The 16,720-nt window shown below is 39.5% G+C and overlaps 1 protein-coding gene across 5 annotated transcripts in view; it reads right to left on the bottom strand.

Annotated features, from left to right (window-relative positions):
• Nucleotides 1–4,692: 4,692 nt before the first annotated feature.
• The window catches only part of CALD1 (caldesmon 1), a 188,603-nt gene continuing 176,575 nt past the window's right edge, over nt 4,693–16,720 (bottom strand). For 4 of the 5 annotated variants that reach the window (XM_059171911.1, XM_059171915.1, XM_059171912.1 and 1 more), the window contains 4 exons: nt 15,388–15,525; nt 14,839–14,934; nt 9,610–9,690; nt 4,693–7,039 (listed from right to left, as the gene is read on the bottom strand). In XM_059171911.1, coding sequence (XP_059027894.1) covers nt 7,031–7,039; nt 9,610–9,690; nt 14,839–14,934; nt 15,388–15,525 — 324 coding nt within the window. In that variant the 3' untranslated portion in view covers nt 4,693–7,030. The remainder of the gene's footprint in view (nt 7,040–9,609; nt 9,691–14,838; nt 14,935–15,387; nt 15,526–16,720) is intronic. The other variant, XM_059171913.1, reaches the window with a different exon arrangement.

Here is a 16,720-nt window from a genome sequence, read left to right as displayed (position 1 = left end):
TGATTCTCTTGAATGCCCCCCTCTCCCAGAAATAGCGCCTTAGTTCACAAAAAGATAATGCTGCTCACAGAAGCCCAGTGTTCCCATGAGGGCAATTTCTCACTGCAAACGAGTGTGTTGCCATTCTGACTTTATACAATATATTGGGTTTCTGAGCTTGGTTAATTTACTGGTACATCCATAAAAGAAAAAAAAAAAATAGATTCCTTCTCTGGATGCTGACAGTCGTTTTTCAGGCTGTAAAGCTTAATAGCAGAACTTGAACTGAGGCAAGTTAATGCCACCTACTTAGCCTTCTTAGCAGCTGCTGGCCACCTTCGTCCTGGAAGTACCCTTTTGAGTTTCTTTTAGGCAACTCTGTCCTCTGGGCCTCTGTTACGCCCATTAACCCACTCCTGTCATAACATCAACACTTTACTGCATTTAACTTACCCAATTCTGTTTCTTGTTACTTAATACCAAAGCCCATTAAGGTCAGGGGGCTGGGATTTGAGCTTATTTTTTTACCTCTAGTGCTAATGTTGATGGGTAGCTGTAGGTCTTCAGTAAATACGGATAAAAAAATGTGCTGAGTGTTTAGCATGTGAAAAGTACGATGCTAAGAGCTAAGGGTGCAAGGTGGTGTAAGACTTGGTTGTTACCAACAAGGGAGGTGTGCTCTGGGAGCAGGCAGGCTGTCTGGAGTAGAGGTTTCTTCTGCTGTGAACCTATGGCACTTGGTGTAAATCTCTGCTTAGGATTCCCAGAGAGTAATGTCAACATCTGGTTTTCTCTAATAGCCTTTGGAAGGGAAGGTCTGAGGTTCCCCTTTCCATTCTGGTTGCCTAGTCCAGTGCCTGCTGGTCACAAGGCAGGCACGCTATGGGTGTACTAAATCACTAACAAGAATAAAGGCTCAGATAAAAGTGAGTGTGCTAGGGTAAGTTTTCTTAGATGAGGTGGACTCAAACTTGGTTTCAGAGAACGTAGAAAGGGAAAAAAATTAAAGCTGATGTATTAGGTAAGGGACAACATGTGAGCATAGATCGGAATAGTATTTTCTGGGGAGATTTTGGGGGAATATATTCAACAAGTAATAGGAAACAAAGACCTGGTGGTCATGAGGGATGTCAGTTTCCAAGATGTATTCTTGGGAAAAATGGAACCTGCCTAAATCAGCTAGTGCTGCTGACCTATGGGATGCGCAGTGTTAGCATCATGTGAGAATTCGTTAGAAAATGCAAATTATCAGGCCTGAATCAGAAATTCTGGGGTAGAGCAATCTGTGCTCGAACAAGCTCCCCACTAGGGTAAGGGGTTAAGAGTATGGACTCTGGAACCAGAATACTTAGCTGTACGACCTTAGGTAAGTTACTTAACTTCTGTGGGTCTCAGTTTCTTTATAAAATGGAGATAGTGATGGCACCTATCTGCTAAAAGTGATGTTAAGGATTAAGGCAGTTTATATATAAAGTGTTGTATCACAGCAAGTGATCTCATTCTGTTGTGAATGAGATCACAACGGTGATAATCTTTGCAGTGAGAATCTTTGGAGCGTGCATTTCCACACAGAGCCTAGAGCGAGATCTCGCTCCTTGAAATGTGTTGCCCAAAGCAGCTGCAGCCACTGGCACGTCATCTGGGAACCTATTGAAATGCAGAATCTCAGGCCCTCCCAACTCCTTCTGTGTCAAAATCTGCATTTTACAATTAGGTATTTGAAAAGCAAAGGGGTATTATACAACTCACCTCTAGACCCTATGATAAGAATCTCCTGGGACTGGAACCTATATAGTTCCATGATTTCTACCATTGATTCTGATGTTCACCAAGGCTTGCGAAACCCCAGTGCACTTAGGACAGCTGATTTCCATCATCGGAAAAAACCTCAAAGCACCTGTGTTGCTAACCTCGGCAGGCACTAGACATACAAGACACACCATTTGTTCTAAGAAAAGTAGGTTTGGGTGGAAGAAAGCCAAGTAAGGTTAAAAAGGACCTAAGAAATTAATCTTGTGTTCTGTATGATTATAGTTCTTTCACTTTTTTAAATATTAGTACATTCCATAAGAGTTTATTGAATGAAGTTTCTTTATCTGACCAGTTGGGCCATCTACAACCTATTTTAATGAGACATTTTTTGTAAATCTTATTTCAGGGTAGCAAAAGCCAACATCACTAAAAGCCTTGGCAAAACTCTGGTATCAGATCTGCATTAGAGTAAAGCAAGAGGCCAACCATCCTCATGAAGCTGAAATGCAGGGCTGAGTAATTACAAATGTGCGAGCAAAAATGTTATAAAGCAAATTAACCTATCAGAACTCTAAAAATCCTCCTACAGAACTTGACAGGAGTACATCTGGCAGAGAGTTTATAAATTGGGTTGCTCATGAAATCATCATATCACTTATCCAGCACCATTATGTGTGGTGCACTGGGTATATACTGCTGGGGGTACAAAAGAAATACAAGGCAAATATATTTTTTTTCTCTGATTACCCCAAGCTGAAATATTTTTTCCTCCCTCTAAACATTACAATCATGTACTACATAATTTTTTGACAGTTATGTACTAGAGTCTTATGATATTTTCTCTTAAGCTCTTGAATTCTTCCTCAGTATTTTGTAACTTTTCATGTCTATCACTTATCTCCCCAATGGAATAATGCAGTTGTTCCCCAAATTAAGGAAGGTCCCAATTCATGTAAGGACCAATTACTTCAAGCTCATGCTTACTTTCAGGAGTCAGCTCTTTGTAGTCGCATAAGGAGAAAGTAGTTTAACAAAGCCTCGTCTTTGACAGAATATTCTTTTTTTTCCCTCTAGCCTCATTGGGTTGCCAAAAGTCTAGCTTAGCCTCTCAGCTGCCTCTTGTAGATCACTGATGTTCTGAAGCAGAAATAGGTCTGGTGTAAAAGCAAGAGAGAAAAGGTACATCGAACAGGTGGCACATAACTAGGATGCTACTTAAATAAGAGAATATCAGTAATTATATAAAATATAAAGGGACTAAATATTCCTTCAGATAAAACTCAGAGATGATCAGAACGGATTAAAACCTGATGATTATAAGATGTCTAATTTTCAAAAACATGCATCTAAAACTAAAGGCTACATAAAGCTTGAAAGTAAAGGGATGAAAAAAGTTATGTCATGCCAAGTGTTAACCAAAAGAAAGCCACTGTAGCAATATTAAGAATAGAAAAAATAAACTCTAAGGAAAAAAGATTTGCTGTGCAAATAGAGGATTACTTTGTAATGTTAAAACATTCAGTTTACTAGGAAGCTTTAATGATTCTAGACTTGTACATGCACCTAAAACATCTTAAAATATGAAAAGCAAAATTATTTAATTAAAAATTAATTCCAGAATTATAAGAAAAATAGACAAATCCATAATCATACAGGGAGATTTTCACATGCCTTTCTTAATAGTAGATATGGATAAAAAAAATCAGTAAGGATACAGAACGTTTGGACATGACTAATAAGCTTGACCCAAACACACAAAGCACTCAGATCAAGACCTTGTTGGTCTTCTTGGTCCTGGGGAAGAACACATATTTGGGATCATGAGATTTTTAAAAATCCATTCTTCCATTTCGAGAACTCATACAAGCAAGAGTAGGAAAAAACTTGAAATACAGACCTGTTTCTACATCATACAAAAGACTATAACATCTTTAACCTCATAACCTGAATACACATATTGTAAAATTAAGTTTTGTCCATCCCTAACCTAATCCTATCAGTTTGGTACCAGCACTGTAGATGGCATTCTTTTCATTGTTTAATTCTGTGCATTAACATTGAGGACAATTAGCTTGTTGCCTAAATGATGAAGTAAATGGTACTATTTTTTTAAGCTGCAGTAACTTAGCTAATTCTGTCCAATCTGCTGGGCAGGAATTAGGGGACTGTTCAGGGGCTCTGGGCTGACAGTTTAAACCATTATGAGGAGAACCTCATATATTCAACCAGTGTTACATAAATATGCAAAATTACTACCAAAAAAAATCTGTGGATGTAAATGTAGTCTCCAGTGCCTTGAAAATAGTCGGTATTCTGCAAATGAAGGGTATATATTAAATGACCACTTCTACTATAAAAGACACTACCTTTGGGAAAATAGTACTTCCATCATAGGAGCAAGAGGAGTGGTGTGCAATAAGATGGGGAATGAGAGGGAGGATGGAGGAAGATACAATTTTTTTTTTTGGAAGGAGAATTTTTTAATCCCTCTTTTCAACCTTTTCCATACATGTTTGATGAGTGGTCCATATCAGAGCAATTTCTGTTTAGAAATTGCCAGTAAGAAGAATAATTTAAAAATGAAATGTATTTTCTTCTTAAAAAAGAGTGAAACCATAAATAAAATCTTTAAAAAAAATTAAAAAAAGGCACCTGGGTGGCTTGGTGGGTTAAGCTTCTGCCTTCAGCTCAGGTCATGATCTCAGGGTTCTGGGATCGAGTCCCGCATCAGGCTCCATGCTCAGCAGGGAACCTGCTTCCCCCGCCTCTTCTCTCTCTCTGCCTACTTGTGATCTCTCTCTGACAAGTAAATAAATAAAATCTTAAAAAAAAAAAAAAAGAAGAGTGAAACCAATACTCAATCTGAAATACAAATTTTGCTATGCCACCATCTTTATTAAAACAGATATAACTCTTATTTGTAATCAATACAGTACATAAAAAATAAGCAAGGCAGAGACATTGGAGGAATTCCATTTATTGTGGATGCATTTTCACAATATATATTTATTGCAGCGATCAATTATCAGTGAAAAATATCAAGTGTTTATAAAATTTTTAGGAATGGCAGATTCACAGAACATGCTAGTCACCTTGCAGTCTTACCTCTTAAAGATAACAAAGAGAATTGTAATCAGACAAGTAAACAAGGAATTTATTTTTTAAAAGATTAAATCCAAACTGAACAAAATTCTACCCTAAAACTTATTCCATCCAATATTGGAATAAAAGTCAGGATCGATATAGTCTCTTCTCAACTTAAGACTTTCTAGGAAAAAAAAAAATAATAGTGATCAGGAGAAACTCTTATTCAAAAATACAACAAAGCAACATTGCTTCACCATGGGCCTTAATTCAAACTTTGATCCATTTCACTCCAATTATGGGAGTGAATGCTAAAATCAGGAACTACGTGCGAATTCTAGTTCACTTTATCATAGACTCATGTCTATTCTGTCATGGATAGATGACCAGTGCAGTCCTCGTGGCTTTCCTTCCTTTGGTCCAGGTGTGCTAAAGCTAGAGGATTCAACAATTCTTTACTGATTTATGAGGAAAATAGACTTCAGAAGGCAGTGGTCACTCTGCATGCCAGCCTTGCCCTGGCTAGCTCTTCTAGGGCAGTACTGTAGATTAGAAAAGAGTCATCTGAGAGACTCCCTTAATGTGGTAGGAGTTGAGACTAAGACAATTTTGGTTAAGTCAAATGAGGTATAAGTTTATAGAATTAAACTACATGTATATTTCTATGCTAGAACATACTGCAAGACACTGGAAGACTCTTTTATCATCTATTGAGGAGAATAGATGAGCACTAGTAAGCTAAAATAAGACGTGATATCTAGATTGTGTGTGCAAAATGTAAAAATGACAAGTCAATAGACTCTTGGGGGAAAAGGCAGGACTAAGTCACACATTTTTTTTTTTTGAAAATTCAACATGTTGTCAGCTACAAGTACCAATGACTAATAAAAGTAGAAAAGTTTAATTTAAAATATGTTTCAGTCTATGAAGAATGGAAATACTGTCATGACTCCTAAATACTGGCTTTTGCTCACTTTTCTTCTCTGCCTCCAAACATTAGCCAAAGTTGGTCTTAGGATACCCACATGTGGAATTCCAATCTGTACGATTTTGTGACAAAAATGCTGGTCTTCAAATTTTGGAGATGGAAGAGACCTCATTTATCATCTAAGCCAACCTACCGTGGACTTGATTTTAAGAAGAGAATAGAGTTCTGAGCAAGCTTTGTGTTTGACTGAGACGGTAGCTTTAGGACAAATTCCCACCGGACTTCAAGATTGTTTTTAATTATAAACTAAATACTATGTTTTATAGAAAATGTCAACTAATTTTGACACTTTTCTCTTTTCTTCTTACAGGTTATCGGGCATTGGAAACATATCAATACCTATTCTGCCATGTATCTATTGGCAAATATGAAATATTAATATAATAGTGTGATTTTTAATTTTTAAAAAGCTGTGATATTGGCTAGTTACAAGGACATACTGCTAAATATAATAGTCTAGCACATAAAAAAGCTTTCTACCATTAGTGTGTTTGTATACGTGTATGCACATACATACATGATCGGGTCATCTAAAATGTGGTTCGCTATCACTACCAAAGAAATCCACAAAGCAACCAACCTAACGAATCAGTACCAATGTCACCTAACATCATTATCCAATTTAGATACTCATCAGCATGAAAAAAGCAATACCTTAACAGCACATCTTTTTTTGTTTGTTTTAAGACAATCATGATTGCAGTATCTCAAATCTGAAACGGGTTACTTTCAGAAAGTGTTACAATTGCCTAGAGTAAGATAATTTCTTCCATGCTTTATGCTAAAGTGCAGAAACAACATGACTTCTGTATTTAAAATAAAAACCAAACCAAACCAAACCACTAGGATTTGTTTTTCTGGACACTGCACACATTTCTCAGGCAATTTTCAATGTGAGGCTCCTTTAGCTGACTTCCGGTGTGGCTGGTGTCACTGCTCAGACAGAGTTAGGCTGATCAGTAGGCAAGTCTCTATTTCACAGCATGGGTTTCTTTAGAAACAGGCTCCTGTGCAAAGGCAGTACTTTTACCATGAACATCTCTAGACTGTGATTATTAAATATAGTGATAATATACATGGGTTTACTGGGATAATGAAAAATAAAACAAGAGGAAATGAACTCAATTTAGTAAATCAACATAAATATAAAACAGAGCAAACTAGCCCTCTCCAACTGAGCTGGTCCACCATCTTGAGCGGCTACTTTGGGTTCTTTCTTGAACTCTCTCAAACCTGCTAAGAGAAGAGAGCTTTAAATCCGCAGGCCATGGCGTTTCAGCCAGATGTTTTGTGTCATAAGAAGAAAAAAATAATAATTGAAATACGGCAGGAATAAATATTTAAGAAAGGGAGGATTATTGTTGGTATTTTGTTCAAATATGTTCCTGATCTTCCCGTCTGCCCTCTTTTCTGCTGATTTTACCCCTTCCTTTTTCCTTTCCTTTTCCCTCTCTCTTCCTCTCTCCTCCTTCCTCTCTTCCTGCCTTTCTTTCCTCCCTTCTTTCTTCTTTCTTTTCTCTCTCGCTTTGTTTCTTTCTTCTTTATATTCCCCCTTCCCCATCTTGGTCTTTAGCCGTGCTTGTGGTGTTCATAGTCAAGGAACATTTAAAAAACAAAAAACAAAAAACAAAACAAAAGACCTCCACTCGCAGGGCCAGGAATCCCTAGTGCGCTTTCCAAAACAGGCACACATGGCGAGTGGCTCAGTCTTGGCCACATCAAGGACAATGACAAAATGGAATGTGCTTATCTTTAGTTTTCTCCTATTTTTTTGTGTGTGGGGGGTTAATTTCTTCCCTCCTATTCTTACACCCTGATCCTTGAAACTTATCTGGCCCACACTCTTCTTTGTATACCATTTCTACAACTAACTGCTAGAATTCCTCGCTGATGTATTCACAAGCCTTGGTGTTGTGAATCTGCATTTCCGAGGAATGACATCCTGACGTGTAGTGAGTCTGACATCTTGCAGCAGAGTTGCTGCCTGCTCTGCTACCTTGTAAACTCAGTTCTGGGCCTCATGGCTGTATTATTATTACTGTACAGAGAGTTCTGTGGTATGACCGAGGACGAGGGGGTGGTATTTGTGGAGACTACCCCGTCACCTTCCCACCTTGTATCACCACACAGCCCAGTTCCAAGGAGCACCAGTCATGTTGCGATGAACATGAGTGGTGTTCTCTGGAGTGTTACCATTCCAGATCGTCTCCGTACTCCACTTCCCAGAACCCTGGCTCAGAGGAATGTTTTCCTGAGAGGCTCTATGAAACCTGTGCGGACAGGCTAGGACAGCTGGCACCCTCCACTCAGAAAGCAGACTATATACACATTCGACTGCCATTTTCAAGAGGTCGGAGATGGATGCTAGAGGGGCCATGATGGCTTAGGCCAACAAAAGTACATTCTTTGTCTTCAAAAAGAAACAATAAACAATCCCCTTACCCTTCCTCCACCAGGAGAAAATTGTGCAAGGAACTTTCAAGATTTCTATTTTCTGCTAACTATGCAATCCTCCAACGAAAGGGGCATGCATAGTGGTTAAGATCGTAGGCTCAGATCAGACGGCCCGAGTTTGGATGCAGGCTTTGCTAACTTATTGTTGGGTCGTTGGGGAAAGTTCATGTCCCTGTGCTTTGCTTCCCTCAGCTCTAGACAAAGGTGATAATAAGACCACTTCACAGGGTGGTTGGAAGGTCAAAGGAGATACTGTAGCTTAAGAAGGTGGAACAGTTCCTTGCATAGGGCGGATAAAGTGGTTTGTAGTGGTGATAATTATTACCAGGTACTTAATATATTTAGAAAAGTTATTTAAAAACCACCTTAAATAGAGAGACTGGGCCATTGGATTTTGCTGGAATGCAGAGCAATCAGTAACTAATCAAGACGGAAGAGCACATTAGGCAGCTGTGCCAGACTGAGGAACATGTCGAAGTAGGAAAGGGCAAGTGATTCCCTGACGTCATGGACCTGTAGAGAACCTCTAGTTGCCTTTGAGGGGTTCCCCAGCCCTGGGTTTGCTTGAAAAGTGCTTCTAAATCGACCTGTAAGCAGACTGCTCTAATCCTGCTTATGGCTGCTCTCTGATCTCTCTCTCTCTTCAATTTTCCCTCTGTTAAAGGAAAAAACTGGGCTTATTGCTTGAAGTGGGGAAGGGCTACAATCAGAAGTTGAATTAGCTCCTTGGACAACAGACAGTCCTATTTTCAGTTGGAGTATCATTTAGATATTGTCTAGAGCCTCCTTTATGACGAAATGAGCATACCCATTGATGGGAAGACCAAAAAAAGACAAATCCAAGCACTCTTAGCCATTGGTTTTCTTTCTTTTCTTTCTGACTTTTAAATATTATTTTAATTTTTTTTCCCACAGCAACCTTGGGTCCTAGACTCCTGACAATGTAATGGGTCTAGAAAGCAGCTTTGGGGCCACTCAGGGAGACAGATGTTTCCCCCCTAGGTGATGGTCACGGTCCAAGCCTGGACCGTGTAAGGAAGCATAGAGCATGCTTATTTGTACCATACTACCTCTGTGATTAACACTCCTACCACAATGGTGCTTCTAGAATGTCTTATTGCGGACCACTCCACAGGTCCGGACTATTTATGTCGCATGACTGACAAGCCGACAATGCAGCAGACTCTGTGAGATTTACTTCTCACTGTACCACATGCAACTTTTCAGAAGCTGATGGTCACCTAGACAAGGCTCTGTGGATCAGCGATATTTCTCATTTGACCCTGAGACATCATACTGCACGATACAGCAGGAAAAGAACCTATGAAAAGCAAATCTTCCCAGGAGATTACCTTAGTGGGAGAAGTGACCTTATCCACAGATTGCTTTTCCCAGAGGTTCCGCTTGCCAGATACGTCTCCTGGCCTCAAATCCTAATGATGAAAAAGAAGAAGTTGATAGGTGGCCATTTATATTTTCTGGCCAGCTCTAAATAAATCCCCACTTCTGTAGTTTGTTTGAATTAATTTCTTATTTAATACACTTTATCCTGGTGATTCGAAATGGATGGAATCAAAAGGATCATCAGCCACTGTTTGTTTTTATATAGAACTTGGTCTATGTTATGATAGGAGAATGGGCTGGAATGATCCAGCCTCCACAGAGGGCTTCCTGTTTATTGATCAGTAGAATTGGAATATAAGCACATTTAAAATAATGCAGCCTATTTTCAACTTTTCATGCTCTTAGAAGTGAATAGAATGTACGTTAGTTTTAACTCTTTTGGGGTTGGATAAGCGGGTCACCTCTTGCAGATCAGCCTTCTTTCAGCATTCTGGTGGACTCCCTACACCTTTAGGACTTCAGTGCAGACCAGCCTGACTTCCAAACGCCAACACTCCCATTTCTTGGCCTGGGGTCTTTCTCTGGGCACCGATGCCCACTCTGCCCACCCAGGAGGTAGGCTGGAAGTTCAGAGAGTTAACACCCCCAGGGGCAGTCCTCAATTCCTCACTGGTGAGATTTGGTGCAAGAGTATTTCTCAGGCTCACGCACGCCTCAGGTGGGAAAACTGGGAAGTGTGTGTTCTATGGTGGTTTCCAGGGTGCCTCAGTGGGATTAAGCTTTGATAGCCCATGTGGTGACTTTAAATAGCATTACTGGCTTCGTTCTTTGCCCTGACTCACTTCCTATAGTGTTTTCTTTGCTTCCCCAGTAAAGTATTTGCATTCAAATTACTATCTTAGAGTCTGGCCCTGGGCAGCTCAACTAACTGCACTTCCGTCAGACTAAAATCATGTTGTTTTCTAAGGAGCAAGTGTACAGCAGTACAGGCTAGCCCACAAAACGAAACATGTACCACAGGGTGTACCCGTAAGAGAAGGTGAGTTGATGATATGTGTGAGAGCATGCGGAAATCTTGGGAAGAAAACACTGAAATAATGATCGGCAACAGTCACATAGCTTTGATTCATTATTTACTACCTCAGAATGAATCCGGTTTGGAAAGGGATCCAAATTTCTGTTTCCATGTACTTTTCTTCCAGCATTTGCTTATACTAGAATTTGGCAAAGGTGGTTTGTAGAAAATAAATGTGTTTTACTGAAATAGTAATGTTTATTTTGGCAAAACCTTTTCTCATTAGGAAGGCAAAGCTAATAACGATTGCGTTTATCCACAGACACTGGTCTAAATGGACACAGTTTTGATAGATACTATTGAAATCTTGACACTGAAAATTCACTGGGTAAATGGTACCAAGTGAAGCATTTCATATTTACCTTAATCTTACTGAGTTTCTAGATTTCCATTGTGGCCTGGATTCCTGATATTCCATTAGAGAGTTATACCTATTTAACTTGGAACCAGAAGCAACACATCAGGTTGTTTTTGAAGAATTCCACTACATTTGCCAATGTAGGTAGAAGCTGCCAAATTGTCTGGACGACTGTTTTAAAATTTGGGAAACTATAATTAGGAACATACTAATGGAAGCTCTGGAAAGTGGCTATTATTACTTTATTTATTTGATTCATATAAAACAATTATTATTCTTTCACATGAATGTTCTTTTACTGAAGAAAGTGAATTGTAGTTCCCTTAAATCCTGACTAGTAACCTTTTGAGAGCACTTGCAGAGTTTAAAGAGTCCATCTCAAGAAAATATGAACATCCAGGTGATAAGCTGGCATGTTAAATCAAAGGGGAAATATAAATGCAGTTACCTGGCCAGACTACATTCTAGAGAAAGACCCACTCCAGAAGAAGAGGGAGAAATGAAGTCAGGAGAAGCAGGTTTCCAGTCAACCAGAGATCAGAGAATGAAGAAGAGAATTCAGCTGAGAAAGACATTGTTGGGACTTTTTAAACAAAAAGAAAGACAAATTAGCACTTAAATTGCTGTATATAACATGCAGGTTAGACACAAAGAACAGTCAAGCCAGATAAAGCAGACATACTCAGAACTGAATTCTAGTTATAAAGTTATACCCAAATCCTATAAATTCTGCCCACAAATAGCAGGAGGTGTCCCAGTAAAGAATCAGGTATAGATACTGTTTAATTCTGAGTAAGTTAATTTTCAGACACCCTAAAAATACTGGTTGACAAACTACTTTGAACATCTTTGATTTTTAGCATATATGAAAATTACTATGTAACTCGTGGTAAAGGGTCGTTTTTCTCTCTGGGGAGTTGTAGAACAGAACTCTAATCCTGTGGATTGCTCCTTCCCTGCTTGAGGCTTCACTGGGTGAGGACTGTTTTGGGAAAGAATTTTCCTCTGATTTTTTTTCTTTAGTGGACATATGCTGCACACTTGCCAAAACAAACCCAGGCTTTCCCCTCCACTCGTGTATACCAAGGACTATAAAAAAGGAGCTGAGGATAAATCACCTCTGATCCCAAATCAGAAGGCCCCTTTGGGGGTCTCCCACTGGCTGCTATCTTTAGGTAATCCTCTGACATCCTGGGCTGGGGCTCAGAGTCCCAAGGGTGTCAAACTTAGATGCCTAGACGAAGGACCAGGCTAGAAACATAAATGCCCAAAGAGACCGGATATAAGAAACTCCAAAAAAAAAAAAAAAAAAAAAAAAGTTGGGGCACCTGGTGGCTCAGTGGGTTAAAGCCTCTGCCTTCAGCTTAGGTCATGATCCTAGGGTCCTGGGATTGAGCCTTGCATCGGGCTCTCTGCCCAGCGGGGAGCCTCCTTTCTCTCTCTCTCTCTCTGCCTGCCTCCCTGCCTGCTTGTGATCACTGTCAAATAAATAAATAAAATCTTTTTTTTTTTTTTTTAAGAGGGAATCAACAAATTCAGGACTGTATACCTCTGCACCTCAATACGGTGTTCAAATTACAATTTTAAAAAGGGAAATAAAGCGGCTCAAACAACACAGATCTTAGCTCACCAGTGTGAGAACCTCCTGGATAAAACTTGAATAAGTTCCTTGCTTGATCTGTCTATGCTGCTCTCCCAGACTTAATGTTTTCCTGACAAGTTTTATGCAAGATTTCATCTCTTTTCTGCTAGATCCATTTTGTCTCTGAGTTACCATCTTGCCCTTGCTGGGCTCCAAGTCATATCCTCTCCCAAAGAGACTACCATGTTGCTTCTTCAGACTTCAACATGGCACCAGGTGCACTACACCTGGGATGTGCACAAAGCTTAAATCTGCTTACCAAGCACATTCAAACAAGCCGTTATTGACAACAAATTACATTTGTTTTCTTCCAGTCTGACCTTCATCTAGGAAGTCACACTAGTGTACCAAATCCAATGAGACATGGGAAAAAAGGTATTACCCCAATCTATACTAATTGATGCATTTCCTTCCTTTCCTCTCCATCCTCTCGGAGATGGTCTGCAAATTGCTTACTAAATCACAGGTAAGGCAGGCAATGGCTTTGTAATTTCCCTGTAATACCTTTTGGTCCTTCCAGAAAATCTGCAGTTATTATACCTGTTGTAGTAATAACTAAGTTAAATCTCTTAACCCTCCCATTAGGACAACATGGATGAAGATAACTTATCAGTTATGGTACTGTTAAAAGAGTAAGGTCAAGTCCTACACCAAATACAGGGGTATAATATGGTTTAGAAATGAGTGAGATCGCCAAACTGTAAATGTGAAAAAGTAACCATCTCGTCTAGTGATGTGCTATACTCATCAAAGAAGAAACAACATATACCTTTCTCTCTTTAGCCTTTCTATCTCGTGAGACCTTCAGGGGGTCTACGAACTTGCTCAATTAGTATCACATGTGTATTTGAGGGGAGAGTGCCCTTTGATTTCACTGGGTTTTCAAAAGGGCCCCAAATTCAGAAAAGTTAATAATCACTCGTCTATACACACAAAACTTATATAAGTTACCATTTAAAAAAGTAATTCCTACTCTTTATGTCACCTTTGGTGCTTGGGAAATTTGAGGCACTAAAGAGAATATACCTTTTGGGTATGATCGCTTGCCTAAACTGTCTCCAGTTACAGACCCCTCTTTCCGTATCTACTTGGATGGGGGAAAGATTTTTTTTCCAATATATTGACTTTTCAGTTTTAACTTGGGTTTACATTAGTTTTATACCTCCCGTGAGCCCTAGTGCAAACAATCTCAGGCTGAAAATTACTTGATTACAAGGAGTTGTACCCATGAAACGTATGGAAATATTTCCATTTTTTCTTTTTAAGTTGGAAAAGTGATAAACTTTACTGACTACTTTGGAGATTAAATGTGGATGGAGATTAAATGGATGCAATTAAATGCTCAACAATGCAGAGGCCAGTGATTGAGAAGGTTTTTCTTCTACCTCTGGTTTGGAGTGGTTATACCAATAGAGGCTCTGCTCCCTTGGGCACCAACAAAGGTATAAAAGCAACTTAACAGAGAAAGCCCACTAATATATAGTAGGGAGCTTAATAAGGTTTTTGGTTATAATGATAAATGTAAGGCAATTATCACAGACATTCAGTGAAAAATTTAAAAGAACATTTTTATAGTAAGATAGCCACACTTAATAAGAAAATGTTAGATTTCCAAAAATAACATTCATAACCAGTTTTTATAGTTTCCAGTTTTACTGCCTGTTTTTTTTAATGGCTTTCCTTTGGAGGTGTTGACAATAAAATTATAGCAATTATTTCAACAACTGCCCAATAACTGTATTTTTGTGTTAAGTTACAGAAATTAGGCAAATTAGAAAATATGGTTTCAAAATAGCCAACATACACATTCTTTTGGGAATAACTCTAGGAGTGCCCTTGACTGAGAAGCGGCCAAGATAATTTACCATTTTTACTTTCAAATTCCTAACTGCGATTTATAGAATGGAAGCTAAGCCAACAGACTAGTTAAGAGTGTAAACTGTGGATGCTTCAAGCTCTGGCGAGTTGCCGCACTCAGGGTGCTGAGGTGACTGTGGCACCATTCTACCCTCTGCGCTGGACTGCTCGCATTCTGAGCCTCTCCTCGTTTGTTGTTCGGGGTGGCAGCAAAGGAGAGAAGCACCTGTCTTTCCCAGGCAAAAAGACCTTATGCTGCTGGAAACTGAGATCAAAACACTTCAGAAAAACCCAGAGCTACTTACAGACGGTTTGGGAGCGGGTGACTTATTTCCATCTGGGGTTTTGGTTAGCCATTCATTGATGCGGCTGGAAACCCCCACCTTCAAGCCAGCAGTCTCCTACAAAGTCAATAATCCAATATTACAGAAAAAAAAAATAAACCTTACTTGGAAAAAAAACTTTGAAGTAACCTCAAAAATACTACTAGGTATTTCTTCATATAACCATTATGTAACACTAATCAATTATTGATCTCTATCTTTAATATTTTGAGCAAACTAAATCTTAAACTTGATATTTAAAGACAATGTTATCTGGTTTTCTTTTCCCTGCGCCTCACCCCACTCCCACTCCCAGGGGTTGATGATTAATTTCAGGCACTTCATTTAGAATACCGTGGTCAGAGCACAGGACACAGTCTAGCCTCCTGAACACATTGTCTCTGAGAGAATTAACATCTTCTTCACTGCTTTTTATAATTAAGCAGTGTGATTCTTTAAAAAAAAAAAAAAGGAAAAAAGAAAACAAAAAATCCAGCCTCTCAAATTAAAAGACCCAAATTGTCTACTGACCTTATTCGGTGTGCCTGACACAGTGGGGGATGAAAACACATTCCCTTTCTCCCACATGCTCTTGATGTTGCGGACACCTTCAGCAGGAACGGGAAGATCCGAGGCCGCTGGCTTCAGAGGTTTGGCAGTTTTTGTTCCCTGAAATGTGTGAACTATCTTTAGGGTTCGTGCTGAGAAGTCTGTTCATAAGATTCTGGTGAGCTTGTCTTCTTCAACATGATCATTTAAAATGTGTGGTGACAGTAAAAAAAAAAAAATCACCTTCTCCAAAAATTCTGTTGTGAAACTACATTCTGATGACACATATGCCTCAAATAAACCAGAGGACCTAGGTCAGAGGGTCTTCCAAAAATGAAATGATGCCTCCTCCTGGGACACCGCTGATAGCGAAGGTGGTATTTCATGTTGTTTCCTTAACAGGTAAGGGCTGTGTGTGTGCAGGGCACTGTGCTAGACTCTGGGGATACAGAGCTGCTCAAGACAGTCTGCTGTGCGAACAACAGTAACTAGTTATACAAGTATTTATTTCACAATGTGGAAAGTGCTACGAAAGAGAAATGTAGTATGCAAAGCTCGCCCAGAGGGCAGCCGTGAGGGGAATAACAGTTTAAGGCAGCAAAGATGGCCCCTCTGAAGAAGTGACATTTAAACAGAGATGCTACAGAAGGTTTGGAAGTGGCTATGTGAGGAGTGTCATTCCATGTAGAGGGAAGGGCATATACAAAGGACCAAAGGCAGGGACATGTTGAAAAATGGAGATCTGTGTATGGAGAATGTACCAGAAACAGGGAAGAACAATGTAAAAATGGAAGGTGTGCATTCACAGTATGTTTTCAGCAGCAGCGATGGGCATACCCAGAAGCCTGCAGTTTCTCTGGTAGTCCTGCTCTGTGGCCCGTGGCATGTGCTGGCAAGGTGGCCAACCAGGGTGAGGCGTACGTACCATCAGTGGCCGCACGTAAGAAAATCTCCCAGGACTGTGTAAGTTCTGAAGCCACAGTCTCGGCTTTGCTAATCCTATTAAAGCTCTGATCAATTCAACCACAGGAAGTAACTATCTGCAATTTGTCTTATATTTTTCTGGACACTTAGTCTTGTGAAAAATCACCTCTTCAGTACTAGGACTTGATTATTCATTTGATAAATCATCCAGACCTCTCTCTTTCTTATTCCCTCTTATCATTTGTTTGTGAACTATCTTACAGGTATCTCTACTCTGTACAAAGGAGAGGAGTAAAATCAAACCAAACGGATCCAATTACTTTATAGCAGGTGTTCTGATATACATCGGAAGGGTAAAACCATTGACTAAAACTACAAAAGGAGGAAAAAA

The sequence above is a fragment of the Mustela lutreola genome, chromosome 4 (genome assembly GCF_030435805.1).
Source record: "Mustela lutreola isolate mMusLut2 chromosome 4, mMusLut2.pri, whole genome shotgun sequence".
Classification (NCBI taxonomy): Eukaryota; Metazoa; Chordata; class Mammalia; order Carnivora; family Mustelidae; genus Mustela; species Mustela lutreola.
This window is presented reverse-complemented; position numbering and strand designations above follow the sequence as displayed.